At 44.6% G+C, this 22,153-nt stretch overlaps 1 protein-coding gene across 1 annotated transcript in view; it reads right to left on the reverse strand.

Annotated features, from left to right (window-relative positions):
- Window positions 1-27: 27 nt before the first annotated feature.
- celsr3 (cadherin, EGF LAG seven-pass G-type receptor 3) overlaps window positions 28-22,153 on the reverse strand; it is a 61,842-nt gene continuing 39,716 nt past the window's right edge. The window contains exons 15-37 of the mRNA XM_068744235.1: window positions 21,416-21,557; window positions 20,950-21,070; window positions 20,119-20,302; window positions 19,421-19,522; window positions 19,236-19,330; window positions 18,610-18,819; window positions 15,561-15,759; window positions 14,098-14,280; window positions 13,828-14,014; window positions 13,198-13,365; window positions 12,342-12,468; window positions 11,149-11,355; window positions 9,441-9,615; window positions 8,018-8,130; window positions 7,766-7,845; window positions 7,495-7,621; window positions 7,283-7,402; window positions 5,910-6,007; window positions 5,345-5,436; window positions 5,001-5,174; window positions 2,098-2,292; window positions 496-1,549; window positions 28-55 (exon numbers count right to left, since the gene is read on the reverse strand). Coding sequence (XP_068600336.1) covers window positions 28-55; window positions 496-1,549; window positions 2,098-2,292; window positions 5,001-5,174; window positions 5,345-5,436; window positions 5,910-6,007; window positions 7,283-7,402; window positions 7,495-7,621; window positions 7,766-7,845; window positions 8,018-8,130; window positions 9,441-9,615; window positions 11,149-11,355; window positions 12,342-12,468; window positions 13,198-13,365; window positions 13,828-14,014; window positions 14,098-14,280; window positions 15,561-15,759; window positions 18,610-18,819; window positions 19,236-19,330; window positions 19,421-19,522; window positions 20,119-20,302; window positions 20,950-21,070; window positions 21,416-21,557 — 4,181 coding nt within the window. The remainder of the gene's footprint in view (window positions 56-495; window positions 1,550-2,097; window positions 2,293-5,000; window positions 5,175-5,344; window positions 5,437-5,909; window positions 6,008-7,282; window positions 7,403-7,494; window positions 7,622-7,765; window positions 7,846-8,017; window positions 8,131-9,440; window positions 9,616-11,148; window positions 11,356-12,341; window positions 12,469-13,197; window positions 13,366-13,827; window positions 14,015-14,097; window positions 14,281-15,560; window positions 15,760-18,609; window positions 18,820-19,235; window positions 19,331-19,420; window positions 19,523-20,118; window positions 20,303-20,949; window positions 21,071-21,415; window positions 21,558-22,153) is intronic.

The raw sequence follows: 22,153 nt of genomic DNA on the forward strand, positions 1-22,153 counted from the left end.
ATGCACAAAGGGATTCTCAGGTTGTCATCAAGACTGTCCTTCACTTCTGTTGGCTCTGTGTTGAAAGAAAGGGAAATGATTCAACATCTTTGTTGTTGTACTTTTAACATGACAATATAATAACAGTATAATAACAATACAATATAACTGCAGAATAAATGAGCTCTCAGAAATTAGGGTTAAGGTTGGGATTAGATCCGGAGATGGAGATGCAGCTGGCAAAAGACAAAACACACTCGCATTGGATGAGAAGAAAAAAAGTCCACAAAAGTAGGACGTGGAATGAAAAATGAATAGTTTGAGAAGGAAGAAATGGTACAATTAGAGAGATGAGGAACTAGAGTTAATACGGTCCCTGTGGACATGTTGAGGAAGAGCATTCAAGACAGTCAACATTCTAAGTATCTGTTTAGGAAGGAAGTCCAAGACAATGAGAACTTAAAGACGTGAAACAGAGACGGTTAATGAAGACAGATTTATTCACAAAGGACTTACTCAGAATCGGGGGAGACTTCAGATATGCTGTGGGAGGCGGTGGACTGAGGGGGGGAGGGGGAAGGTCCATGGGCAGAGCCATTAGGCCCAAGGTTGGAGGCAGTGGGAGGTGGAGTGAGGACAGTGGAACTAAAGGATGCCAGGATAGAGGACAGGATATCCAGGTGTTCACTGGATGGCTGTCGACCTAGAGCGTTTGGACTTGAGCCCGCCGCTTGGGGGAGTGTCTGACCGGGGTACCGACATTGAGGTGCAGAGTCCAGTCGTCCTCGGACTTGAGATGAAGTAGTGAGCTGTTCTTGCTGGGGCTCCTCGGAGATTGGGGGAGGAGGGGAAGAGGAAGGGGGCTGGTCGGGGTGTGAGGGCTGGCGGGGAGGCAAAGTACGAAGCCATTCCCGACATGGCTGAGCTTGGGCTCCAGCTCCATTTGTCTCCAGCTGCTCTCTCGACCTGCTGCTCATTAGCGCCCCCTCAAGGTGCTCCCGAGATGAGGCCTGCCGTCGAGTTAGTGTGTTCAACTGCGACCTCGAACCGCTGAGGTATAACTCCATTTCTGATCCTCCATTCCCACTCAAGTCCTCTCTGGATGCATGGACGCTGCCTGTGTGATGGTTGTCAAGCCTGTCCCTGGATCCAGCCAAGTTCTCCCTGGATGATGAGACTCGCTGATGATCCAGCCCCAGGCTCCCTAGCCCTGCCCCCTGCCCCAGCCCCAGCTCTCTCCTCCTGGGCAAGAGATCCAGATTGTCTCTAGACCCACGGGAGTCGAGTCGGTCCCTTGACCCCCCAATCGTCTGTCTCCCGAGAGGATCCTTGGACATCTGCCTACGGGCCAGCGAGTCTAGGTGTTCCCTGGAGGAGTAGCGGGATGTCGGCTGGGAAAGGGAGCCGGAGCCTCCCCCAGCACCAGCCGTGGCAGAGTACATGCGACCGTAGGACGCTGCAGGGACACCTCGGTGACCCAAAGTAGAGGTTCGGTACCAATTAAGCTCACTAGGGACCCGGCCCATGGTGGTGGAAAGAGGGGGGCAGCCAAGACGATTCTTCAGGATACCTGCATGGAGAGTACCACAGTAAGGAGGAGGGAGAAAGGCAGGAAAAGAATGGGATCCCATTAGTGGCGATCAAAGGAGGGTATAAAGTGGAGAAGCACCGAGAGGAGAAGAAGAGTAAGACGTCAAAGGATGAAGAGAGGTAACAGCTGACAATTAAAGCGCTCCATGCTAACTCTTTCACAGCCATTTATATCTGGATGTGTGTGTGTGTACGTGTGTTTAAATGCTTTCCTTCAAAGGTCACTTCTGCTTCCAGGCGACGGAGGTTATTTCTGATGTTTGCATTTATTACTTTGGGTCAGTTTTGCATGCATGTCTTCTTGGTATCTCCTCTGTACATGTGAAAGTCACCAGAGCCTTTAGAGGTCAGACTCTGTTCAACTGATTCTTATGCATGGAACAACCCCCCCGGTTCATATGCATCAAAAGATGCAGGTCCATCTACCAAACATGTGACCTGATGTTTCATAGTCCATATAAGGAAAAAAACAAAACAGGCTGGGCTGGACTGAGAGATTGTAGATATTAGGTTGCCATTTCCTCTCACCTTTTCGGTGCCTGTGTGGCTGGGTGAGACCGTTCTCATCCCCACTGGTCAGCGCTGCGTCCGGCTGGTTGTTGTTGGCAGCATCCTTGCTGTAATCTGCCCCCAGGGGCCGCTCTGAGCCCCACTTCTGCATGGTGTGGGTCTCACACTCCTCCAAAGCTGGCCAGTAGGACAGAAGGTCATTGCCATCCAGATCTGTCACACAGAGAGAGCAAACGCTTTCAGTGGTCACACAAACGCTTCAGTCGGAAGAAATTATGGATCATTACAGAAAAAGGTCTATCCATCCATCTACGGCAGGGGTGTCAAACTCATTTTCTCTGAGGGCCACATTAGCATTATGTTTGCCCTCCAAAGGCCAAATGTAAACCGTAACACAGTAAAACATTTAACTAAATGTAATGTAATTTAATGTCAAATAAATGTAACTACTCCTTAACATGCTGTTAAATAACTATTTATTTTTTTATTTAACTCAGTAATTACAATAAAATATTAAGTTTTGATATCACTTTTTGAAAAGGTTATAACTTAAATATTGTTAGAGATAAAGCCAAACTGTAAATGAGAAAAATCATAAGTATGAACCAAAGTTTGTGATGGGAATAAATTAACACATCTAATAATGTGAAAAGTTCCATTCAAATGTAATCATCATGCAGGAACAAAGATAATCGATACAAAATCAAAGCAAAACCAAAAAGCCACGACCTTGTCTTGTCATGGACATGCACAAACCAAAAAAACCAACCGAAGTGGGCAAGATAAAGAACATTCCCCGAGTCAATGCGGCGGAAAATATGTCACATTCAGGATCAGCACTGGACAGCTCCATATATATACTACCTATGGAGCTGTCCAGTGCTGATCCTGAGCGCCATATGTCGCCGGGGTCAACATTTCAGCACATGCTAAACTAAAAAGTTCAAATAATTCAATAGTCACCTCCAGCAGATTATTCATTTCCTGACTGCAGCATGTTGCTATTGTTATTGACATGTTGCTGAATTTTTCCGTTTGATCAGTTCACTACTTAAGTTACAAACATTGAATATTCAATTGTATAGTTGTAAAAATATATGGATAGATTATTGCAGTTATTATAACATAAATAATTTCAATTGATCAGGTTAAGAAAACCACACGACTCCATCGATCGATAATCAAACTCATTCAAGTAAATAATATTAAATAATAAATAAAGGAAAATATCATCCAACGCAAGTTATGGCATTAACTTTGTTTTAGCCAGGTACACCTCAAGAACCAAAACAACATTAGTAAAATATAATTTTCTTGAGTAACTGATAATGAAGCCAATATGACTCCAAATTCCAGGCGTCGTTTTCATGTGCAAGGAGTCACATTATGAGGATCAGGCGAGGAGTATTTCTTTGGTCCAGTGATATACTGTAATGGACAAACTGAGCTGCAGGAGCGAGCCAGCGAGCGAGCTGCCTTGGCAGAGGTTTGTGCCGTCTGGTTATTTCTTACATCAAATAAAGTCTTATATTATAAAAACAAGTAAACGCCAGGTAGGAAAAGCCACTGATGCTGTAAGTCTAAGGCCCCGTTATTTTTTTTACTGCATATCAATTGCTGTGCTAACAATCTCATAACCTCTGCGTCAATTTGCCTTTGTCAACAGAAACATATGTTCATTATGAAATAACATGCAGAGCAAATTAAGCGTCCTGCCTACGAACTGGCATGTAAAGACACAGCAGGCTGAGACAAGAACCAAAACACTGTTTGACATGTGATTGAATCGTTTGCATTGAGCTGAGTTCATTACTGTCAACACAACGGTTCTTCATGTATGTGGGTTTTGCTTTTTGTTTAATCACGATGATCTTTCTTTAGACAGAATCACGGACTTTCTTCCATGCTATGTTCAAGGTCTTCAGGAAAAACAAACTATTACAATCAGTCCATCAAATAGAGGCCGATGGGGTGGATTTCTTTTCTGCGTGTGATTATTACTACTGCCTCTTCAAGTATTTCTCAAATACTCTGGACATCTACAAACAACGTTCAATTATATAGACACAAATTGCACACTGTTATTCAAATACGCAAGCATGAAGTACAGTCGATATTAGATTTTAAGTGCACATGCTTATAGCGAACACAGTTACTGCTAACTGACAATATTTTATTCAGTAAAGGCATCACTCCAGAAAATCATCGAAATGTTATCGTTGTATTGCTGCTGGCAATGGCCGGCTTCCACTTAACATTTAGACATTCCCGTTTTTTCAGGTTGACAGCGCTCCTGAATTAATGAGCTGGCGCTCCTGCTCAATGAAAAGGTCCGCCGTCTTCAAAACGCGACCTTTCAGTCGCAACCCTCAACCGTTAGCGCGTCACTCTGGCTGTATTGATGAATTGATTGGCCTCCGTTTGACTGACAAGTTCCAGTTCGCGTTTTACCCCGAATAGTTCTTGTGATCCAAATGGTTTATTAAGCTAAGAAGTAATTACAGACATTCATTTATAGATTTGAATGTCTGGCCTTTTCTCATCGTGACACGTTTCACATTTATAGAACAAGCTTGAATGCTCATTTTAGGCATATCTGTTGGTGCATCAGAGGAAAGAAGGTATTGATTGAAGGTACTGGCATGTTCTCTTTCTGTATATATGCGTGTTTCCAGCTTGCAGTGTTTTATGTTTCATATAAAAGGTGTACTTTTAACCTCCAGCTGATGGCTGGGTACTTTCTGGTGGAGGCTGCAGGTTAACTGGCAACTCTCGATTCGTTCTTTGAAATGATTTGAGCAAAAGTCCTCATCTGACCTTTTAATGACGGCATCCCATAACTCAGAGGCTACAGGCTCAGTACCGGTCATCAATACGCTCCAGTCAGCCGTGTCGAGGAGTACGAGAACGTGTTCGTCTACCTTTGGTGTCATTGTGGGCGGGCTCTGTTAGGAGACGCTCGCCGTGATTGGAGCGTTTGAACCGTCGCTGGATGCGTCCACGGAGTCTGACGTTATCCTCGCTCTCAGAGGAAGGGATGGAGAGACTGCGCTCCTCCTCCATGGACAGGTCCGAGTCCGAATCTGAGTCTTCGCCTGGGAGGAATGTATTGAAAAGAAAGAGAGAGAGGGAAGGATAGAAAGAAAGAAAAAGGCAGAGCGGAAGCAAAGTACACCGAGAGTTGGGGCAGTTATTCTACTTGGAGAGAGAGAGAGGGATGAGAAATCAAAGGAAATGTTTGTATCTGCTTTCCGTATCTGTTTACCTCCGTCTCTGTGGAACATGGCCACGTCCAGGTCCGTTGCTCCGGTGTGGACGATGTTTTGTTCCAGAGTCTGACGAGCCAAGAGATTTTCTCTAATAGGGATAGAACGGAGGAGTTAAAACACACACACACACACACACACGCACTATACTGTACAAACAGGCAGAAAGACACAAAGGATGAACAATCACTGAGGCAGAAAGACGCCAACAGCGACTCTCAGGATATTAGTGTTGCTCTACATACACAACAGCAAAGCTCTGTCCCATCTTCTTCATGCCTACCCCACTGACCCAAAAAAAGACACAACAGGGTTTTCATCAGATCATCAGAGGGAGAGTTTCCTCCCTGAAGGAGCAGTGTCCTAAATCAAGGAATCAACTCTGACAGGTTATTTGACTGATTATCCTCCATTTTTAAACGGTGATATCAGTAATCTTATGTATAATCTGCTCTTGAAACGCAGCGTTGAATGACGCTAGTCCTAACCTAGCCTACCAGCCTTGCGCTGCTCTTCCAGTGTGTCCATTGAGAACGCCTGCCGCATGTCTGTGTGATTATTTACCTGGCGGAGCTGACGGAGGAGACGGTGGAGGTTCCCAAGGTGATGCGGTGCAGCCCGCTCTGCTCCAGTAGAGACGCATTGTGATAAGGGTTCTGGGCCTGAATGCACACACAGTTCAGAGAAATGACTCCGATTCAACACAGCGCTTTAACCATGAATAAAACGGATACCCCCTCTGATGTTGCTTTGGATTAACTGGTGGTTAGTAATTGCCGGTTAATGTGTCCACGTTTTCATTTCGCCTGAGACATGATTTTATGTTCTAGCTGTTAAATCTGACAACCTCAGTGATATTTATACTGCAGCTTCCAGAGGCTCCAGGGTGCAGCTTCTCAATGCTGAGTGAGATTCAAGCATAAGGAGAGCTCACCTGCAAATAGGTGGCATTTTCAGCTTTCCATCCTGTTTTAGGACAGGGAGGTCACAAAATGAAAGTAGCAGACAGGCTAATGGATGCAAATAGGTGGCCATAAGAAGTGCAAAGAGCAGTGGTTTGTCCAGCGAGTGCATCTCTGACCAAACAAGTCCACACATATTTTCAGCTTCATGGAATCTGAGTGTGCATGTTTTGGATCCAAGCCCTTACTTTAGGAACTATGGTAAATTTAACGGTATCTCTCCTGGAAAATGTCCCATCCTTGGCAGAGGTAACTATTGCACTTTATACGCTTGTGACTGTGATAATTCAGAAACAGAAAGCACCTCTCATACATCCCGGAAGCTGTGAAGTGTATTGCCAAAAGACACAATGGAGAATGACTGGGGTGTAAGGGGATTTGGAGCGCCAACCTTGAGGTTATCGGATGACCCACTCTACCATCTAAGCCATACACAAGTACCAGCACGAAGGGGAGTGATTTTAAAAGAGAGCGCATTGAAGAGCGCGCACACACACACACACACACACACAGCTATATTGTTTTATCTGGGTCAGCAAGAAACCCGTAAGGCAGAAGGAGAGGAGAGAGGGGTGATGAGGTCAGAGGAGGTGAATGAATTGATGGATGGATGGAGGGCAAGAGGAATGGAGGCCAGGAGGTCTTTCCTGCTTCCCGATTAATGGACTCAGTGAGGATGTGAAACTAGAATACTGTCGGATGGGATAACACAATTCCTTGGTTCCATGAAGTGGGAAGAATAAAAGCTGCAATAATGATGCTGATGTAATTTATATACATCTCACCCATTCCAAGTTAGGATACAAATAATTTAAATGTTTACATGCAGATTATAGTGTTCTCTCTCTCTATAATTTCACGCCGCTGATACTGTGCTTGCTGTGAATTATTTCATAATGCCAGCTCAGACCAAGAGGGCATTTAACTTTAAACCATTGTATTAATACCCGGTCAGAGGCCGTGTGTGCAACTCACAGAGTTCTGAGGTGGTCTCGGTGGGTCTTCTCCAGGGCTCTTCTTACCCAAGCAGGAGACACTCCAAGCCTCCTTAACCTCTGAGTTGAACACAGTGAAGACCAGCATCACCGACAGACCCTGAGAGAGCGAGAGCGAGAGAGAATCAACACCTCTTTGTGTAACTTAAGTGTCCTCAGCAGCAGCTACAAATTAATTTGCTTTTCTCATACCTGCATGAGACAGAGGACGTTGAATATGTAGTAAAAGGCCAGGATGCTGTTGTTCACGGCCATCAGACCGCACAGCCAGGTGGAGGTGGCCACCAGCAGCAGCACGAAGGCGCTACGAATAGTGGCGCTGGATGGAAACGAGTAGGTGTAGGAGAAAGAGAGCGAGATCGGGATTCACCAAGACGAAGCTAGATGAGATCGTAACGTGGTAAGCGCTGCCAAGAAGATCGCTCTTGGTCGCTCTTGCTTCTGATTAACAGTGGGTACTCACGTGACGGGAAGCTTCTTGGTCTCCTTCTGGGATGGATTGCAGGATATCTTGGCTACAAACATGAAAATCCCTCCATTCATCTGGGTAGAAGGGTATCAGTACAAACAGTGAGATCATTTCATACATTTCAGCTCATCGAATTATCATCGATTCATTCCCCCTTTCCCCCCCATATTAGTATTCACATTACACATATATTCAAGTTTGTGCAGCATTAATTGGCGCATGTCAGGCGGACAGGGAGAAAGTTACCAGGATGACAATGGCTATTGGACCAGCAAAGCTCCAGATGAGTTTGTCATAGATGGAGATCCAACAAAAATCCGGGTTTCCATAACCCTCTGGGTCCAAGCCCACGGCCAGGCCTGCAGCACAGAGACAGACGGGTCAGACACGTAGATCTCCCGATGGTCAACACAGAGGAGGAGACAGGAAATACAGGATGTGATGCACGTAAAGCTTCAAGTAAAAGTCCAGGCCCTTATGTGGAACAGAAAATCGATCCCATCGCACAAAACTCTCACTTATTCAAAGAAGTAGGAATATTACTTGCAGCATAATGATACTAAGACGAATAATGCATCAGTCACAGATCCTTCTGGCTCAGAGAGAGAGTTCAATGTGGGCCGCTGTGCCGTCCTGCACTGACACCACAGACGTGCTCGGTTGTTGGGGTTAGGAGTTATTTACCTAGTGAACAAATCATTTTGTGATGATGGTAATTTAACTCCATACAAGTGAGTCCAAAACAAAGATAAAATCTATACAATTGTTTGAAAATGTTTTTGTAAAACAGTATTTACAGAAAACATTTCTAAGTAATGTAAGTGGGCGGCACGGTGGCGGAGTGGTTAGCGCTGTCGCCTCACAGCAAGAAGGTGCTGGGTTTAAACCCCATCTGTGTGGAGTTTGTATGTTCTCCCCATGTCCGCATGGGTTTTCACCGGTTTCCTGCCGCCTCCAAAAACATGCAATTTTAGGTGAATTGGTTTCACCAATTTGTCCGTATAATAAATAATTGTCTTTCTCTGTGTGGCCCCACGATGTGCTGGCGACGCATCCGAGGTGTACCCCGCCTCTCGCCCATAGTGAGCTGGGATCGGCTCCAGCAACCCCCATGACCAGCAAAAAATTAACAAGTGAATTTATCAGCAAGCCTACATCTACACAAACAAGATTCAGGGATTGCTTTCTGTGTGGCAATTTCCCCCCCCAGCCACGGTTTCTCCGTGAGGGTGCCAGACATTCTTTTGCATCTTTGTTTGAAACACACCATCAAGGTCGTGCTATGTGGAAAAATAATTTTAAAATTAACTGAAAAATTAAGAGACAGGAAGAATCTATAGAAAGAGACAACTAATACACCTCTAAGCCAGAGATGTGTGTGCGTGTGTGAGAGAGAGAGACAAGCAAATAAAGATTTGACTGCTTTTGTCAGTCCAGGTAGAAAAAGTGTGTGTGTGTGTGTGTGTGTGTAAAAGGTTAAGAGAAAACCTTTTTTGAATTTACATCAAGGAAGAAATTATTTCTCTGTGTGTCTGTGTGCGTATCTCTACATTGAAATACTGAAACCCGTTTAATAAAAGTGTCACTAGGACACCTTATCTGTACAGCCAGACTGTGTGTGTGTGTGTGTGTGTGTGTGTGTGTGTGCGAGTGCGTGTGCGTGTGTGACCTGTGATAATAGCAGGAACTCCCCAGCCGATGGCGTAGTAGAACCTCATGGCACCATAGTTGATGTTGCGTTGCTCCGTCTGCATGCGGTAGATGTGAAGGCCTTCCACGAACATCCAGGCAAATGTGGACATGAAGAAGTAATGCAGAAGGATGGCAACGACCGTACACAGGAACTGGACGTGGAGAAAGAGGAAGAGAAATATGAAGAAATGATCAATTGAGAAACACAGGAAAGAATAAAAAACAAAAACATTAATAAGAGCAGAGGGAAATATTGGAATAAATGCAAAGAAGTTAAAAGATTGAATCGTTTGCATTGACTTTGCGATTGGAGCAGAACGTCTCAGTGGGGTGAAGTAACAGGCGTCAATGATTTGATTACAAACGTCACTAATGAACAGTTTATGGCAGCGTGTTGCAGACGTCCCCGGGAAACGCACCAAACAGCTGACATCACCATGACTGTTAGTGTGCTGAATTATAACAAGTGTGTGAGGAGAGTGTGGACCTTAGTACGACTACAGCTGACACCGAGGACCATCAGTAGAGACACACACATATATATGTTGCGTGAATATAAAAACAACCCGATTGGACTGTCTGGATCGATATTGATTTGATGCTGCATGAACCCTGAGGCGTGAAATGAGACGCTCTGCTCTGACAGATAGTTCGGTAGGTTTAGGTTACATTCAGTGAGGATTAAATCCAAGTGCTGTTCAAGGCAAGGCAAATGATTGACCTCCATTTCCCTTTAGTTACTCAGGCGCTGCTATCAGGTTTGGGATCTGAGAATAGCGCATGCCAAGTATTTGCATTAAGCTTTCTGAGGAATTACCCTCCGGCAGCTTTTGTGTATTTCTCATGTGGTGTCTCTGAACTTTGGAGCTCGTGCTCGGTTTTCTTTCTTGCACCAGATAGGGAGTAATGCCACTCAAACTCAAGTGGTGTGAAATTAAAGCACTTGCACATCTGAAACTCACGGTCTTCTCAAACAACAGTGGAGCTGTTTGCCAAAAGGAAACGCAACATTCCGAGCACAGGAAAGATCAGAAAACAACCTGCAAGTGTGACTGAATCATTGAGATGCTGTGATAAAAAAAAACCATGTCTCTCACCTTTAATGACTCTTAAGAAGTACTACTACTAGTAAGTACTCTGAAATACTGAGCGTTCTATGCCTTTAAGTTTAGGAAAGTAGAATCCTAAGCGCGGTTTGAACAGATTCCTGACAGCATGGCCGGAGTCGGATCACAAATAGCAGCAGACTTGGCAGAAACACAGCCAGACGCTGAAATTCACACACCCACACGCATCGGAATACAAACAAGACACACAAAAAGACACGAGAGCGTGCGAAGCAGTCAGCGCACGAACACACAGGAGCACTTAGAGCGCTGACATGCTCTTCTGAGCGTGATGCTTTAGAGAACCTAATGTTCAGCCACGAGTAACTCGGGACACTGAGAGGCGCGGGGATACGGCTTAATTAATTGGATTTCATTCCGAGTGAACACATATTTCGAGTAGCCTCTTCATACACGCGCGCACACACACACACACACGGTACAAAACATACATAAATAAGGAAATAAGAAATGTGGAGTGGGGAGTGTCGAGTATTGATGCTGGTAAACCTGATAAGAGGAGAGCAAATAAGACCAAAGGTCCACAAACACACATCAGCAACACAAAGCACAGCCCACCTGTTGTTCGGTCTGATTGACGCCCAGCAGAAACACCAGCTCCGACAAAAACATGGCTGCTGCTGTGTTTGAATGGATGCTCCTGGTATTGGATTTGAGGCCTCGGAGGCAGGAGAGCACGAGGACGGTGAGGAGGAGCGCCAGCATGGAGACGCACAAAGAGGAGTAAGTGACCAGAGCCAGTGTCTCCAGATCGCCCTCCAACTGCTGCTCGTAGAGAGGTGCGAGACGAAAGAGAGGGCATTAATGGGGGGGGGGCAAAAAGATTTGAGTAGGAACAGGTGAGGTAGTAATAATAGACAGAACAATGTGAAGAAAAAAACGAGAGACTTGAGTGGCAGACTGGTCAGACAGAAGACATTGAGCAAATTATGCAAAGTCCTGCAGTGAAAGGAAGCAAAGAGATAAAGTCAAATGATTTTAAGCTGTTGCAAATCCTGCTGCTTCAGTCAGGGTCACTGTCGGCCCGCCTGCTGGGCTTCACCGACTGCAAACGCGCCATATCTGGGATCTTAAATTAACTGGAGGGGAAGTAAATCCGCACAATCCACAAATCCGGAGATTTCATGTCATCTCCCTGCACAGACTGCTGGATGGGTTTGTCATGCTTAATAGGGAATACTTCCTAAATGAATGGGATGGCATTTAATTTGAAGGCAAAATAAACAAGGATGAATCTAAATGCATGAAAACATTACATAGAAAGATGACAAATTATCCAGACAAAACCATACGAGGCAAACTGGGAGGTATTTCTAATCTGTCAGTGTCAAAGGCATGGGATAGAATCATTGCATGTACAATAGCTGCCAGTAAGCAGACACACAACATTTAGTTTGGCTGCTTCTACTGCATCTCAAGCGGGGTTCCTGATTCCACCTGATTCTTCGTGCCTCTATCTGCATCTCCGGATGCTGCTATTCAATGTGCTGGGAGTTTGCATTAAACAGTGAACCTCTTCAAAAGCTCCTGCAGAGAATTCTCTGATTTCAGAATGACAGTCAGGATTTTAACTGCAGGAATTCTAACGGTCCATCTGACTAAACCCGGGAATAATCTGGGAATAATCAGGCATGTGTGTGTTTTCTTCACCGTCACTGATCAGACATAACACAGTTATGTCGCTGCATTCCGAGCCGTTTAGCTCGATGTGTATGTGGTTCAGGTATCTGGGTGCAGTTCAGATCTCTAACCTCTCTGTGTGAACTGTCCATCAGCACGCCGAAGGTGCCCAGTCTCTGGCACTGGCAGCGGACATGAGACGTGTTTCTGTAGACCACCATGCAGTCCCTGACAGTCCAGCAGCCGCCGATCTCAGACCTGCAGGAGGGCAGTGACATAAATCATTACGCACGAAGGTGCATATGCGAAAACATGCTGTGGGGAATGCTGATGTGTGAGTGCGTGTATTTTTGTGGGGCAATTATCAGTCAAAATATTTATGTATCATTATTTAATATGTTAAATGAACAATGGAGCCACCTCTGTTAATCTAAATGTGCATAATTTACATAAGTTTATCAGTGATGAACTTCATAGCATCGCTGACAGCATGATTAAAATCCCCCCGATATTTAACAATTAGAACAGCATTAATTAATGATGCTGTTGAGCTGTTGTTGGGGACATGACGTTGTGAATACTGTCTATTCTGAATGCTTAATGGAGAGAGAACAGTGATCATATAAGCGATTACAACTCTGGCTATCCTAATGCAACAGGTTCACAGAGGGAAGAGAAGGGCGGCTGCGACGAGTGCCGGAAAGTCAGAAAATAATTATATATAATATCAGAATTAAACTCATCAATATATCATTCAGTTGGAAGCATTTGTGATCAGCTGTTTGTTAAATCATTAAAGAGCAACATAAGGTCAGATCACAGCACAGAGGTGAGGATTCCTAAACACACATTTGCGTGATTGAGAGGACCTTAAACACACACGTCTACATAACGCTTTCAAATTATACGCAGAGTGGGAGGGATTTCTAAATTGTCCGTAGAGTGTGAGGTAAAACGACTCTTGGCCTGACGGTGATCTGCACTCACGGGCTGCTGTGGTTCCACTGCACGCACAGCGGCTTGCTGCGATTGGCCGTCTCCAGCAGCTTGAACTCCAGCAGGATGGGCTGGTCCAAGTGTCCGCCGACAAACGTGTGGTTGTTGTAGACAGAGACGCTGACCACCGGGGAGTTCATCACCGGGTGTCTGGGGAGCCTGAGGGGGGGAGGGGGGGGGGGAGAGATTCCGGAGTTACCGAGTAGACTATGAAGTCCTAGTTAGGAGGCTGGAAGAGGTAAAGATAAAGTGAATACAGAGGAACCAGACTGGCGCTCAATCGACAGCTACTGAAACGTGGACGGTTTGTTACTCTGCAATTAGGCCCAGAGGTAAGGTGAGGAAGAGAAGCAGGAGGCAGGAGAGAAAAGAGGTCAATAATGAGATTGAATAAGAGCTGAATGAGAAAATGTTATCATCAGTCAATTAAAAAGAGAGGTTTCAAATAATCAATTTTCATATGTCATGATTGAAACATCTCCACCAGGTTATTGGCAAGCTAAATGATGATATTTCAGAGACTAATACTTTTCTAATGATGTGACTATGTTAAAAGCAGCATGCTTCCCATCCTACAGGCTGAGCCGCCGCCAGGCTGTCATTGTTCTGATTGGTTCCTACCTCACTCCTCGTCGGTCTGCGTTGTACTTGGGAGGAAGGGCGGCACCCAGACTGCGATAAATCAGCAAGATGACGATGGCGATCGGTTGCTCAGGCATCAAAACTGTGTGTCTGGCAGCGGAGTATTCTCCCGTGTGATTGGCTGAGATGCTGACGGGGGCGGGAGAAGTGTTCTGAGGGGTGGAGGCTACAATAGAAACACCAATGTGAGTTCATTCACTTAGACTGGGGCTCCTCATCCTGAAGCTCCCGCTGTGCACCTGCTCTCACCTTCTTTCTGTGCCTGCTCCTTCTCCCTCCAGTTGTGCTGCTGCTGGCGTTGTGGCACCAGGGCAGCAGGGGGCAGCATCACATGAGTGTAGGGATCCCACAAAGCCTGGCCGCGAAACAAAGTATTGTGGTAACGAGGGAAGCGCCGACGTACGTGGGTCTCCACGCGGTCTAGATTCATCACTGGTAAACACAAAGACAGCATTTAAAAAAACAAAAGGTGACTTAGAATATGTCATTCTCTCCATTACATATCTCCGAAACAAAACCCACTACTCAGTCAGTCTCTGACAGCGGGGGATTGTGATAATAATGCAACGCACAACGTGAACTCATCTTTCCTTGCACACACATTTCATCATGAAGCCTGCGTCAACAAACCATTTACTCTCCGTGGAGATGATGTGAAGAGACAATGCTCTGAGTGGAGTTTTAGATGATGAGCAAACACTTGAACCAGCAGAGGTGGACAGCACTCAAGGCAGAGTACTGCATATCTAGTGTGTGTGTGTGTGTGTGTGTGTGTGTGCAGCTGTTCATGTCTGCTTTAAAGTCCGTCTTGTTTGGAGACGCAGACAGTCTATTAGTAAAATGAAGGCTTGTCATTTCACAACAGAGTGTATGAACTACAAGTCCCAACAATCCCAGATGGGTAGATGGGTGAATGTCGGATCCGTACATATCCTGGGTATTTGGCCGAGAGAATTAAGCATCTGCGCTTGTGTGTGGGAGTGTGAAATTTAACATTGGATGCGCGTCATGTTCCTTCTCGTCTGTTTAAGGCTATTTCTGTGTTTGGGAACGAGGGAGGGAGATGAGACTCAGACAGACAGGATATAAAATCAGCTAATTCATGGTATTCTTACAGTATAACCAGGACTGGGATTAGTTTCTACTTACAATCTATAGCAGAGTCAGCAGTTAGTTACTATTTCATTGTGTTTTGAGTTTTTGGCAAGTTGTAGGATCTGTGTGTGTGGCTAAGCGCATCAACTGAGCGTGGAATTCATTGTCTGGCTGCATCCCTGCCGGAGCAGCTGCTGTAGCCATTTCAACGCCTCTCGCCTCTGTGTGTGGAAGAGATTATTAGGTTGGTATTTTCTGTTCCTTAAAAAAAGTAACAGGAAACTTTAGAAAAGAGCAAAATGTGCAGTTGGCAGGAAAATGCCAAAAAGCTAAATATGTGATGAAGGTGTGTGTGTGTGTGTCTGTGGAATTCATATCTGTGCTGCCGCCAGTGCTCTGGCTGTGCCATCCTCATGTGCATTGCTGCGGTTCATCTCCAGTTATTCTAGCTGATTTCACAGCAGCGATTTACAGTATTATGTGAAAACTGCATCTAATCGTCTGCAGAGACGAATAATTTATTGCTGTCTTCATCCTTTCTGTGGAGTCTGACTGGTGATTATCTATTGTGTCCCCCCCTCAGTGTGTCATAGTGTTCGTAGCGGCTCTGACTTCACCTAGGTTCGGCGCGACCAGCGCCACAGGGTTGAGGTAGGTGAGCTTCATGTTTTGGGCCAGCTTCTGGGCATACTGCTCCAGCAGCTCCGTCAGTTCCGCCGGGCCACCGGCCGCGACGTGGTTCTGACTCTGAATGAGGGCCCGCCAAAGCTCAGAGGTACCAGGACCCAGCAGCACACTGCAGCCCCGCAGAATGTTCTGGAGGCAAACGCAAGACCAGCAATTAGCGCGAGTGAATATTTCTGAGGAGTTAGAGCTTTTTGTATTTCAGACGAGGATAAAGAAAACAGATTGAGACATTAGTCAGCCAGCTAAAACGCATCATACAAACATTATTATACAAGAAAACATTGGAACAAATAAAGAAAAACATGCATTATGAGAAGAACAAACTGAACGGCGCAGGAAGGGAACGCATCATGAACTCTGTGCTGATTAACAGAACGGTAACATGCCATTGAAATGATTGTTTTTCCCCAAATGAAGAATTTTCAAGACGGATTTCTTTAAAACCTGAACGGGTCATCTACAAAAGCTCGTACGGTCTGTGTTTATCTTATCTTTTATAAAGGCAAAAAAAAAAAGAAGAGACTTAATGGATGGAGGCGACAGATCAGGAGATTACAGATGGAGGAGGCGCAGCTTACACAGAGGCTGCGACGTAAAGCAACTTCATTAAACTCAAACAGCAAAATATCTGGAGCTTCTGATCACATCGTTTAGTAAAGAGGGATCTCCCTCTGGGAGAAACAGCAACACCCCGGAGCCCATTAGGGATTCATAATATGTTAGTCATCGTCACAGTTCTGTCCCTCTTTCAAATAAACAGTGATTCCTCTGCAGACGTGCAGCATTGTTTTTCATCATTGCCTGTTCATATAACTCAGGTGGAAACACTTTCCTCCCAGCCCTCCTTTGTGTCTCCTGCAGCCTCAGCTCTCTTTTTTCCCAACTGCTGGGTTACTATAGTGACTGATTTCCGCATTAGCGCCTCCGTTTCAAGTCGGGCATCAAGAATTATCAGGTGAGTACGCCATTTTATTTGTTTTTTTTCGTGACCAGTGGCCTCCCTGCGCTCCGTCATACATAATCCGGGTGACACACCATTAAATTGAAATGATGAGACGTAGTCAGCAGGATTGCTAAAGAGGAGGACATGAGAGGCGGGTCCGGAATGTATTAAAAAAAATCATGAGACGGGCGAGAGAGGCCATCGCTAGCTACAGTAGGGCTTCCTGGCACGGAGAAAAGTTCTAATGAACAATGTCACACGACAACCGACAGTAAATCAGAACTCTTCATCGTGGTTCTGGTTTACTGTCAGTAGGTAGGAAAAGGTTTTCATTTCACCTGCTATGATGTTATCAATGCCGCTGCTGTGTTGCTATAGAAACTGTCACACCGATCACATGATAAGACAACACGGCATTTGGAGGGAGAACCAACGAAATGTCGGTGCTCTTATTGGATTGGTTAGAACCTTTTAACAGGGAGAATTGGAGTACCAGGATGAGAAACTGACAACCATCACATGCTCCAGGGTGCTGCTATAGTTACGCGTCTGTTCACAGAGTCATAATTGGGGCTGCAGTGATTCTGGGAATTCAGTGTGCCCATTAAATACGATAAATGCCACTGCTTTTAATTTGCCGCTGTCCTCATGGGGGGGGGGGGGGGGGGTTCTCCTACCTTTTGCTCATTGAATTTACAGCACAGAAAACAGAATGCAACCAAATCTAATGCCGTACAATGAAAAGAGTCCTTTGTCTTCATCAGGAGGAGGAAGCAAATGAAAGGCCACCTTCATTTCTGGGACTTTTCAAATGAAATGTAAATAAGTATTAATGAAAATGAATTTCAAAAAACACAGAAATGGCATTCTCCTGCTGATTAGTGCCGATGGTACTCTTCTACAACCACTCAGTTTCTATAGCAACTGACATTATCAATGGCAGAGTCTGTTTCCGCGCTGCAAGGCGTGGTATTCCTGCTACAGTTGTCATCAGGTGGCTCCAGCCTCACTGCTACATTAATAATGAATACATGCCGAAACATGACAAGAGAAAAAGCAAAGCTTTTTAAAAGCACACCATTAAAGATGAATAAATCACCTCCCGTCTCCAACAACAAGCTGAAACTCCTAAAATACTATGCTACTACGACTAATACTATTACTACTATTACTAATACTAATACTGAAAGGTCTACAAGACAGTGGTGAGGCCAGCCATGATGGACGGCTTAGAGACAGGGGCTCTGAGGAAAAGACAGGAGGCGGAGCTAGAAGTGGAAGGAGATGAAGATGCTGAGGTTCTCTTTGGGAGTGACCAGGTTGGACAGGATTAGAAATGAGACAATAAGAGGGACAGTGAAGGTTAGAGTGAAGAGACCAGACTTTGATGGTTTGGACATGTCCAGAGGAGAGACGGGGACTATATCTGTAGAGGATGGAACTGTCAGGAAACAGGGCTAGAGGTCGACCCAGGAGCCAAGGTCAGTGGGAGTAGACTACTATTACTAATACTACCGGCATTACTGGTTAAAAAATACAAATCCGTGTATTATACCAATGCATGTATGGCAGGTAAAGCACTATACTAATATCCTTAATATGCAATATATGTACAGTTTTATTTCCCTGTTCCAACATCAAATTAATGTTGTAAAATCAGCTAATAAAGCCACCTGTGATGTAATCAATAGAGAACTAATTTCTGCTAAATTTGATTTACAAACTAAACATAAAAAAACCGCTTCAGGAACATCGACTAGTGTCTACATGCTAAAATCATTCTGTCACCTCATAGTCATATCAGATTAAATAATATGAAATATTTTACGTGCTGCCATCTCTGCATCGCCATAGCAACGTCACCTTGTATTTCGGGCATCTCGTTTTACTATCTAGCTTCTGATGATAAAGCGTATCTGAATCTCACCCATTGATTTAAATGACAGCAGCTATTTTCTGTCTCAGGAAGATGCTGTGTGGCGTCTGGTAAAATGACTTCAGTAGCTTCTGCAGAGCAGAAACAACATTCTCTTTACCTCATTAAAATGCGCATCCTGAGTAGCGGTGAGTCCAAACCCGCTTTGTTGGGTCTCAAAGGTCAAGAGACGGGACAGCAGTCGTTCGGCTATCTGCAGGTCGTTGCCGTAGAGACAGGCGGTAGCTTCGGTGACGTCACGGAGCTGGTGGGCAAGTTTCTTCTCCATGATGGTGTTCAGCTCTGTCTCATTGCGCTCCAGAGCATCAAGCTGAACACACAGATACCGATGTTTCACATATGAAGGAATTACTAGATGATCCTTTCATTACACACAGAAGCACCACTTAAATTGCTCGTTATTTTATTTTATTGTGCCTCAGCCTCGGGAAATATTTGCTCTTCACATAAAGTATCTGCCTGCAAACAAGCTGAATTCTAATCAAGAACTGCAAAGGTTACAACAAGAAGTCTCATTGGCTTTTTCTGGACTCTAATGGTTTCATTCGGTTCATTGTCTTTTAATTAATTGATGCACATATCATGGAATCCTTGATTTAAAAAACCCCAATTGGTCCTCCATGGTACAAAAATAAAACAGAATGTATTTATTTGCTTGCTATTCACAAGCGAGGGCAGGGAATGATTCAGCTGTGTGATGGTTTTTAGTGGTGTCGCTCTACATACTGCAGCATTGAGCTCCACAAATGGAGGCGAGGTGCAGTTGTAGAGGTCTGGCTCCAGCCATCCTCTCTCTGCATCACAGTGTCTGATTGCTGCCCCTGTGAGGAGGAGAGCACAGGCATGCAAAGATTTAACTGAAACTGAAGCTCGGAGCTCCATGTTAGAGTTTCATGCGAGTGTCTACGGACCCACGGAGCCTTTAGGACAAGGAACAGCGGCAGGAAGGTTGAACTTGGTCCGTGGCCACCAAATCCCCTGGGTGATGGTCTTTGGACAGCCATCATAAATAACTGCAGAGAAAGAGAACATAATCTAAAGTCTTTGTTTCCAATTTAAAGTTTATATTTTTATTTTTATTAATAAATCTTGAAATCATGTATCGTCACTAATGATGTGGAAATGTTTTTGTCCTGATCTGCTGAAAAGAAAATGACAATGGGAGTGAGAGAAATAAAGAAAAGCTTCCAATTCAAATGGATTAAGAAAAAAAAAATCAATGCCAGGAGAGGACATTAAATAGAAGATGAATATCATTGACACACAGAAATCTGATAAATTTGACAATGTTGGACAAAACAAGAGAAGACACTGAAATACACAGATTCACAGTTGACAGATTAAATATGGTGTAATGGCTGTAGCAGAACTATTTATAAAAAAACGACATTTGTATGTCAAATTTAAAACAATGAACCAAGTTGATTTAGTTTAAGCAACACCGAGAGATTAAAAAAATACAATTTAAAACATTTTTCCGTGATGATGCTGAGCCTGTTGTTACTGCCTGAAAACATGCTCCTCCCTGTTTGGGAGACCAGGACTATTTTGTCACGCAGAGAGGATTAACTTCCAAAATCTCTAACGCAAACAATATTAGTATTCTTACCTTCACAGCCTGAATTTGTCACCTCAGCAAAGGGGTTGTCACACGCGTTGCACTGACGGCCAATCACGCCAGGCCTGCACTGGCATTGGCCCGTCTCTGGGTCACATGACCGTGAGAAAGAACCCACTGGGTAGCAGTCACATGGCAGGCAAGCGTCCGAGCCCCGAGGATGGTAGTGGAATTCCTGTTTGTACAGATGGGATGTTTAAATTGGAAAAATATTATGTTCTATTCCTATTACTAATTATACTGACCTTAGAGGTCAAGGGTATTTTTTTCATCATCTGCCTCGTGACCGGGCCACACTTGACGATGTCATCGGTTATTGCTAAACTCATTAGATAACCATTTAAATAAACTCATGATGGAAAAGTGTATCTTATAGTTTGTTTGGCATTGACTCTTCACAGCATTTTCAAGCTACAGGTACTTGTAATACATTCTGTTCTGCTGTGCTGTTGCTTCTTGGTCCTAAAACAAAGAACAAGCTGTCCTACAGCCTAGTAGATTTAATTATGATTTATTTCTCTGCAGCAAAAGCCATCTTATTTTAATGGAGTTTAGTGTGTAAACGTTGACCTGAACGGTATTGGAGCAAATCAAACCCAAACATTGTTTCCTCGTGAAGACGCCAAACAGAAAAGAATAGTTCAAGAAGAACATGAAGAACAAGAACTCAGAGAGCTCGGGACAACATGAAGTTCATCTTTGCTTAGTGACAATAACGGAAGATGAAAGTCAAAAGATCAGATTGAGGTTGGATTAGGGTTAAACACGGGTTAAAGCAGCGATGTGTGTGTGTGTGCGTGTGTGTATGTTTGTGTGTAGTACCTTGCAGCGACACTGTCCGTTTGTCTTGTTACAGCTCGGGTCAAAGCCTTTCTCGCTGTCACAGTGACATGGTCCACAGGTGGGAGACCCCCACCAACCCCTGGGGCACTGGTGGTCAATTCTGCAAACACACACACACACACACACACACACTAGTAGAATCAGGCTGGAAACAAAAAGCAGCAAAGCTACAGGACAGATCCTTTTCCCGGTCTTTACTTAATCTGTCCTTCATTTGATTTATAACAGATAAACTAATGAATAATTTCATGAAGGAAGCAAAGAGGGAAATAAAACTAGGAGAGAATCTGGTGCTAAAGATGGAGGTAGAAAAAGAATGAAGGGTTTGATGAGTAGTGTCTGACATGACTTACCAGGATATGCATCCAGCTAACACTACAGTTCCGGAGTGTTGTGTGTGTGTGTGTGTGTGTGTGTGCGTGTGTGTGTGTGTGCGGGTGTATACCTGTGTTGGCAGTATTGTCCGTAGTGGTTGTCTCCACAGTCACAGGTGTATCCGTGGGAAGAGCTGGGCTTCCTGTGGCAGTGGGCCTCGTTTTCACACGGATTCAGATGACACGCGTCCGTGCAGCCTCTCCCATAGTATCCTGGGACAGAGAGAGCGTAAAGGATGTTTAGAGGCGGCTTTATGACGCCCTGCTACCAGTAGTTGATCTGTGTCGGGAAGGACAATGCAGAGGACAGGGTGAAGTGGAGAAGGATTGATTAGCTGCGGCAAGCCCTCACGGGACAAGCCGAAAAAAAAGAATTTCAAGATAAAAGACACAATTCATTTCAATTCCATTTCAAGAGTCTCAGAACCCGAACTAGGATCTGAACCCAAAGGAAAGTTAAATTCAGTAGGTTTTAATAACAAAGCACCAACAGAAACTGAGCAAAGTAACAGATCATCAATGGCAAAGTAACAAAGAAGATCAGCCAAAGTATCAGAATCCAAATCTGATTTAACTTGACGTGGCATGACGTGGGCTGGGCTGGTGCTAGTGCTGGTGCTGGTTCTGGTTCTCTGGGTCAAAACACTCAAGACAAACTGGCACAGTACAAAGGGAGACACAAACAATTGATACACCGGGTAGGGGAACACAGGTGGAATCAATCGGAGCGGGGAGGAAGTCAGTGTCTGAAAGGAGCAAGGATGGGTGAACGCCAAAATAAAACAGGAAGTGGGAGAAACACATAGACA

This window comes from Brachionichthys hirsutus, chromosome 2, assembly GCF_040956055.1.
Source record: "Brachionichthys hirsutus isolate HB-005 chromosome 2, CSIRO-AGI_Bhir_v1, whole genome shotgun sequence".
NCBI lineage: Eukaryota > Metazoa > Chordata > Actinopteri > Lophiiformes > Brachionichthyidae > Brachionichthys > Brachionichthys hirsutus.